General features: G+C 47.1%; 1 protein-coding gene across 2 annotated transcripts; it reads left to right on the forward strand.

Moving 5' to 3' along the window:
- Positions 1 to 1,933: 1,933 nt before the first annotated feature.
- On the forward strand, positions 1,934 to 4,286 carry HOXD8 (homeobox D8). Of its 2 annotated transcripts, none has more exons than XM_075933696.1 (2): positions 1,934 to 2,926; positions 3,492 to 4,286. In XM_075933696.1, exons 1-2 carry the CDS (start codon positions 2,416 to 2,418, stop codon positions 3,782 to 3,784), a joined length of 804 nt encoding a protein of 267 aa, XP_075789811.1. In that variant the 5' UTR covers positions 1,934 to 2,415; the 3' UTR covers positions 3,785 to 4,286. The 2 variants fall into 2 exon arrangements, with proteins under 2 accessions (XP_075789811.1, XP_014427170.2); XM_014571684.2 differs by having other exon boundaries at positions 1,938 to 2,926; positions 3,489 to 4,286.
- Positions 4,287 to 7,072: the final 2,786 nt, after the last annotated feature.

Consider the following 7,072-nt stretch of genomic DNA (forward strand, 5'->3'; position numbering starts at 1 on the left):
TATATTTTTGGATTAAAGGAAAAACTACAAATTTCAGAGTGCATAAAACACATTTATTTTAAAGAATAGTTAGGGACCTAAGAGACGGATACATTGTTATGAAATACTATAAATGCGATATTTCACAGGCAATCTCTAGATATATTTCTGCACCCAATTAGCATAAGAAGCAAAATAAGGTTTGTCCCCATGGGTAGACATTTCCATCTCACAAAAGTTTTGAGTAGGAAAATATGTAGGGGTTCCCCAGTTGCTCTGAGGTAAACCCTAAATGTTGTAGCCCTTCTAGCTTTTGAGGTTTACCCTGCAAATCAGGTGGGCAGCTTTTTTCATACAAACAGGGTTGCGTTGTCCTGAGTAAGGGCGGCTCCACTGACTTGGGATTTGCCAGATCAAGGCCTACGCTAATAGAATAGGCAATTCAGTACGTTTTTAGAGCACACATACTCAACTGAACACAGGATACTTGTGAGAGGTAAGTAGCAATCACAGATGTGAAGTCAGAACATCAACAGTAATTTGCATGCATATCCTTTAAAACAACTGAGCTGGAAAATACATTCTCCGGAATAACATTTAATGTTTTTATGACACGTATTTCTTCCTTTCCGCTGAAAGATGTCCTAACGTGTTTTATGTTAAACTGGGTATTCTTTCCATGACACGTGTTTCTGTGCCGGTGTTTAAGTCTAAGACAAGTTCATTTTGTGGAAGTTACCGCATGAATGTGACGCCAAGGGAAATCTGAGTTGGTTACCTAAACAAACAAACAAAAAGTTTATTAACTGTAATAACATAAGAGGGAAGTATGTGTGAGAGACACACAGAGAGATGCGAAGGGATATGGGAGTCTCTTTCATGTAACCACAAATATTTTTTCCGATTCGCATTAGGCGGTCACACGTGGCTCTGGATCTATATATTTCACCTACATCTTATTGTCTATTTAAACCAGGATACTGAGCTCAGATTCAAGTTAATGCTATTGACGCACTTCTGTTTGATGAGAATCATGTGCCAAAACCACGGGAAATTCGAGGATCGAGTCTGCATCGCTTGTAACCAAAGGCACTGACTCCTCCGGCAACTGGATCTCAATCTCAAGCCTGTTTGAATTGAATTTAAAGGCCGAATCACTGAATTCGTAGTCAGGGACCTGAATAATGCCCCGTGTTTCTTTGCCCAGAGAGCAGATTAATAACCACGAGCTTTGGGCACAAAACGTTGGAACAAACATTGACCAGTCTCTCTGAGCGATTTGGGGGAGCTCTCGGGCCTAGGCTCTACGCGAGGTCACCCTAGATGACCACAGAGGTTCCTTCTGGCCTTGAAAGCTTTGACTCTCCCTTGGCATTCAGCTGAGGCGAATTCAAAGCGAGCAGTGTGTGCTGCACAGGGAGCAACGCCAATGCATTGGCGCGCTAGCCTTTCCTTCCTCCCCTTGCTCCTGGGAACCTTCCCTGCCTAGCTCTCATTCCGGCCCCGAGCGATGCTAATGCTCACCCCCGCATTTTTCTTTTCTCCGCTACCCCCTCCTTTTTTTGGCCCGCTAATGACGTTCACCAAGGGTGAAATGATGGAAAGTATATTCATGGGCATGATTTCCATTAAGTATCAATTAACCTGGGAGTCGCAGCCATGCGTGCGCTGCGTCAAGGGTAAATGTGCATCTCATTTCCACCCGCTCGGCTGGCCTCGGCAGTAGACGGAGAACGGCGGGGCCTCTTTCTGTTTCCCAGGGATGGGGGGCGATGGGAAGAGGGGATTAGGGCTCCCCCGAGCATGTGATTTTGCTTCTCCGGGTTAAAGGTGCCTTCCCTCCTTGCCCCAAGTCCCCCGGGGTTCCCTTGGGCCGTGGGCCGCCCAGGCCTGCGCTGTAGCCCTGCCATTGAATGTGGACGAGGCGCGTTAGCCCTTGGCAGGGCTGGCTGTTTATAGCCGGCGTGGGCGTGGGTATCCCGGTGTCTCGGGCCGGCGCCTGGCCCCCGGCGCGCTCAGCCATTGGATCGAGCCGCCCCGCGGTTATCTGGGGCCGATCTCTGGGCCTGCTCAGCGGGGTTTCAAATATGCGCGCTCCGGGCAACCCCCCCGGGGGTGCAGGTGGCGGGGGCGGCGGGCGGGGGGGCTGCGCGGGGCCGCGGGAGCCGGACGTGCCCAGCCAGGCCCGAAGCGCCCCCTGCGCGGCCTGCCCAGGAGCGCGTGTGCGTGTGTGCGGGGCTGCTGAGCGCGCCCGCCCGCAGGGAACCGCTCAGAGCAGCCGGGCAGGGCAGGCGGGGAGCGCGTCCGTCCCAGCCCTGGGCGCCGCCGCCGCGGAGAGCAGCGCGGAGCCGAGCGGGCCGGGCCGGCCGCGGCTGCCCCTCGCGAGCCTGGGCTCCCTGCGCCGGCGGTGACCGCTGGTCCGGCCGGGCAGCGCCCATGAGCTCCTACTTTGTGAGCCCGCTGTACTCCAAGTACAAGGCGGCGGCGGCGGCGGCGGCAGCGGCGGCGGCGGCGGGGGAGCCCCCAAGCCCCGCGTACTACGATTGCCCCTTCGCACCCGAGGGGAGCGGCCGCCACGCCACCCTGCTCTACGGGAACAGCGCGGCCGCCATGGGCTTCCAGCCGCCCCCCGGACCCGGCGGCGGGGCCCCCGGCTATTACCCGCCGGCCGGGGGGAGCCCTGCGGCTGCCTACCAGCCGCCTGCTCCCCCCGCTCCCGCGCCGCCTCCGCCTGCCCCCTGCGGCGGGATTACCTGTCACGGGGAGCCCGCGAAATTTTACGGATACGATAATTTACAGAGACAGCCGCTTTTTACGAGCCAGCAAGAGGCCGAGCTGGTCCAATATCCTGACTGTAAATCGTCCAGTGCTAATATTGGCGAGGAACCAGACCACTTAAATCAGAGCTCGTCTCCCGCTCCAATGTTCCCCTGGATGAGACCGCAAGGTTGGACGCAGGCAAAAGCCGATTTGCTTCCATCTCACGTCTGAGTTCTCTGCTTCTTTCCCTTCCCTGTCCTCCTCCTGCTTCTCTCCCTCTTCCTGTCTCTGCTCCGGGCGTGCTGGGGCCGCGCTGCCGTAAGAGCAGAGCTTAGCCCCGCGCGGAAAGCAAAGGTCTCCGCAGTAGGCGCAGGAGACACCAGAGTAGCCTTAAACTCTCTGATCATCCGCGCGGGGCGTGAACCCCAAGAATCCCGGTGCACCCCTACCAACATAGCTCTGGGCTTCGTGTGCACACTGGGTGTGGTGACCCGCTGATGAAGTAAGCCAGCGAGTTCTGATGTGTAATAAAAGCAGGGTAGTTTAAGGCAATGCTCTGCCGCGATTTCTTTCTGTTCACTTGTACATAGCTGCATACTTAAATAGCCACAGATCTATTGCATTCGTCTGTAGGCACCTCGCTAGTCTCCCCGCTGTATGGCTCTAGCTAGGCGAACAGACACCTAGATAAGCGCCCAAGCCAATGAGCGCTTTGTTTTGAAAAATACTGTGTTTTTTGTTTTAATCAGCAGCGCCTGGTAGGAGGAGAGGAAGACAAACATACAGCCGTTTCCAGACTCTAGAGCTGGAAAAGGAATTTCTGTTTAACCCTTATCTGACAAGGAAGAGAAGGATTGAGGTATCCCACGCGCTAGGACTCACCGAGAGGCAGGTAAAGATCTGGTTTCAGAACAGGAGGATGAAATGGAAAAAAGAAAACAACAAGGACAAATTCCCCGCTTCCAGGCAGGAGGGAAAGGAAGGGGAGGCCAAAAAGGAACCACATGATGTGGAAGAAGACAGAGCCGAAGGCCAGACTAATTAAATTTTACCTTTTACCATCAATAAAAGACTTGAAAATAATGATCCACTTATGCTGGGAAACATGGCCGGGATTCTTTGTTGTAAAGGCCTTTACCTGTGTTTCAAGTTTTCTTGTCTCATTCACTACGCTTGGAGTTTCTGTGCCCTGTGGTTGTTTTTTGTTTGTTTTTACTCTATCAGGCCCAATCTCTAGCTCATGTACTCTTATTTAAAAAGAAATTGGATACCGAATTTGTAGCAATATATTTTAATTGCAATGTTCAACGTTTAAAAGATGCGTGATTACTGTCAACAACATAAACTTCCTAATGATAAGTACCAATAATCCAGACATATAAAATGCTTTGTTAATCAGAACAAGTGCACTTGTACTATTTTAAACTTTTTTCCTGTTATGTTAACTTAAAAGAAATCTAATAATTTTGAAGAAATTATCTTATTAAAATATTTACCTTCCATTATTGATACTTGATTAAAATAAACAAATTTTTATTCAAATGTAATACTAATCAATTTTCTTGATTACCTTTTGCAATCTACTTGCTCGATAACCTTCAGGAGCTCTGTAATTACCTTACGTTTTCCTCTCCATTGCTTCTCCCTATATGGGGTATTTGTGAGAGAGTTTTAGCCCCGTTTCTCAGGAGAACAAATTCGCCGAAAAAAACCCCTTCATTCGTTGTAACAAAGAACAGGTGACCTGAAATCTATGGAAACTTCCACAAAGCCGTGAAGGTTTGTAAAAAGACAGGCTTGATCGGGTTTCTGCTGAGTCAATGCCACTGCCGCTGCCTGCAATGTTAGCAGCCCTTGAATATCGTGCTATATAGTTAATTTGACTGAAAGAACTTTGTGCAAATTAAATCGTCTATTCAATGAATATTGGAAAGGCCAAAGATACAGTTCAGAAGGCCTGTCCCTACGTTCCTTTTATCCGTGGTCTCTTGAATTCACTGGGGAGCCTAGTTAATGTGGGATCGGGTCCACGTTCATTAGCTTTCCAACACTGCTACTGTTTCACAGTTACTAGAAATCGTGTGTCTCACCAGGAATTTCCCTCCTATTTTCAGCTGCTGTTGTAATTTTCCTAAATTGCATGGTGCTTGTCCATTTTCTCCCTTTTACAATATAGATTGGAAGGGGTGCCATATTTATTTGTGTTGTCCGTATTTGCCCTGTAAAATAGTTTTATTGATCTCCATTTTTTCCCAAAGGTGCAGGTCGGCAGCGCGTCTTCATATGGTTAGTTTTGAAAACAGCAAATGAATATTGGGATCAAACCCCAAAACAGGGGAATGAGCTGTTGTTAATCACACTTCCCTGGCCGTTTAATCAAAAGTAGATCGCTTTCATGAGGCATGCGCTGTATGCATTTCCACAATAATATGTCTTCGCGATACTACAAGACCTCAATTGTCAGCAAGGTAGTAAAGTTTATTTCCATGTTTTCACTTGGTAACTAGCCAGGGCATTTGTGTGTGTGTGTGGAAGTTATATATATATATAAAACACTGCTAAATTTCAATCCAATTGTAATTAAGAGTATTCACGTTTCCAAAATATTATCCATCAAGTATTTCAGTGTTGCCTTAGATGTAAAAGGTTACCAAATCTAAACAGAACACAGAGTGCCTGAAAAATTATGCATTATTATCATTATCAGCATTAATAATAATAATTAATAATACATCTATTCTCATCATCGGACCCTGGCAAGTAACCTCACGCCGATACTGGACAGGTGCCATTTTATTTTATCTTTAAAGGAAAGCGCAGCCAAATACAGGACTTCTCTCCTGCTAAGCCTCACTCACTTGAACATTCCTTACTCACACAGGAGTACCCTCTTGTCTTGACTGGCTTGCAAGCATGAATAAAAGGTACTCACGTAAGAAATAAGTGTTTGCAGATTCCGGCCCAAACTATTACAGAGCGAAACAAGCACGAACAAATGAAAAGGCCTTTTTTTAATCACTACCAAAGCTATCTGCACATAACTGATTTTTGTTTTTCTCTCATTTCGTTTAAGGCCTTTTGAAAACAAACTCTTGGGTACAGGTATAACGCAGTCTCCTTAATCCTTAAATTCATAAATGTTAAACAGTACAAAGGAAAAGGTTTATATGCACAGCAGCCAATGTAAAGGGCTCTCACCAATAAGGCTGAAGGTCCTAAAGATCTCGTAAGAAAAATATGACATGCAATGCGTGATTTGCTGCTGTAGTATAGTGCTCTAATTACTTTTTCTGAAAGACAACATAAATATCACATTTCCCAAGATCTGATAGGATCGGGTGAAAACGATCCCGTTGTGATGAAGATATCTATTTCATAGTCTCCATCCAGATTCCGTTTAGAGTCTTCTCCTGCCCATAATCCCTCCCACGTCACATGAATTATGTTGCATGCAAAGAAACCGCAGGAATGCCCTCAGTGGTGCAACAAATGGCTTCCCGCTCTTAAATTATCTGCTTGATAAACAAACTTGTCCTCACGGAAGCAGAAAGTTAAATTTTGCTGAGGACACCAACCTTAACAATGTGTAAATGCCAGTTGCCTGTAATGTCTACTGGGGAGGGGTGTGGGCTTGAGAAATGGCCCCGCACGTCTGCACAAAATCTATGTGCAGCCCTGTTTACTAAAACAAAATTACTGGGTCAGACCCTGCTTCTTTCAATTCAGTAGTGCGGGATCAGCTCGCAGTGAGAACTATGTATCAGTAGAAGACATTCAACTATCCGCTGAAAATCCATAGGACTTCCATTGAACTCGGTGGAGTTTCCCCGACTTCGAGCCGGTCTAAATATGTGTGAGAATTGGCCTAAATCTGGCACAGGGCAATGATTTTATAAAATTCAGGTTAGCTGGTGTCGTTAACTCAAACCTACTGTATACTCCAGATTTTACCTCAGCTAAAGCAAGCAGTATCGCGGGAAGAGCATTCAAGCACAGCTCTTGTTCTGGTCTATTTTATACACCTGAAAAGTTTCATTTCCTGCGAGACTAAAACTCGGTAATGTGTGGACACTGCAGAAAACCCATGAAGCAAACATTTTGCTGCAAGAATTTGCATAAATACACCAGTACCCCCCTAGTGTCCGCAATAGCTGTGTGATTGGTGATACAGATTTAAAGGCGACCTGATATTCGGAAACAAAAAACCCTATTTTATTTTTTTTAATTATATCAGCGGTACAAAGATACCCTTTGATCGGGGAGAGCATAAACATCTTTACTGCGGACCAAAGCGGCTCTGACTACATTGCATGCAGGAAAATCCTGTTACTAG

Source organism: Pelodiscus sinensis, chromosome 7, assembly GCF_049634645.1.
Source record: "Pelodiscus sinensis isolate JC-2024 chromosome 7, ASM4963464v1, whole genome shotgun sequence".
Classification (NCBI taxonomy): Eukaryota; Metazoa; Chordata; order Testudines; family Trionychidae; genus Pelodiscus; species Pelodiscus sinensis.

Excerpts from the sequence above, each read along its gene's own strand:
- HOXD8 (XM_014571684.2), top strand. The coding sequence starts at position 2,416 with ATGAGCTCCTACTTTGTGAGCCCGCTGTACTCCAAGTACAAGGCGGCG. Across the intron at positions 2,927-3,488 it reads CCCCTGGATGAGACCGCAAG|CAGCGCCTGGTAGGAGGAGA; the intron begins GTTGGACGCAGG and ends TGTTTTAATCAG.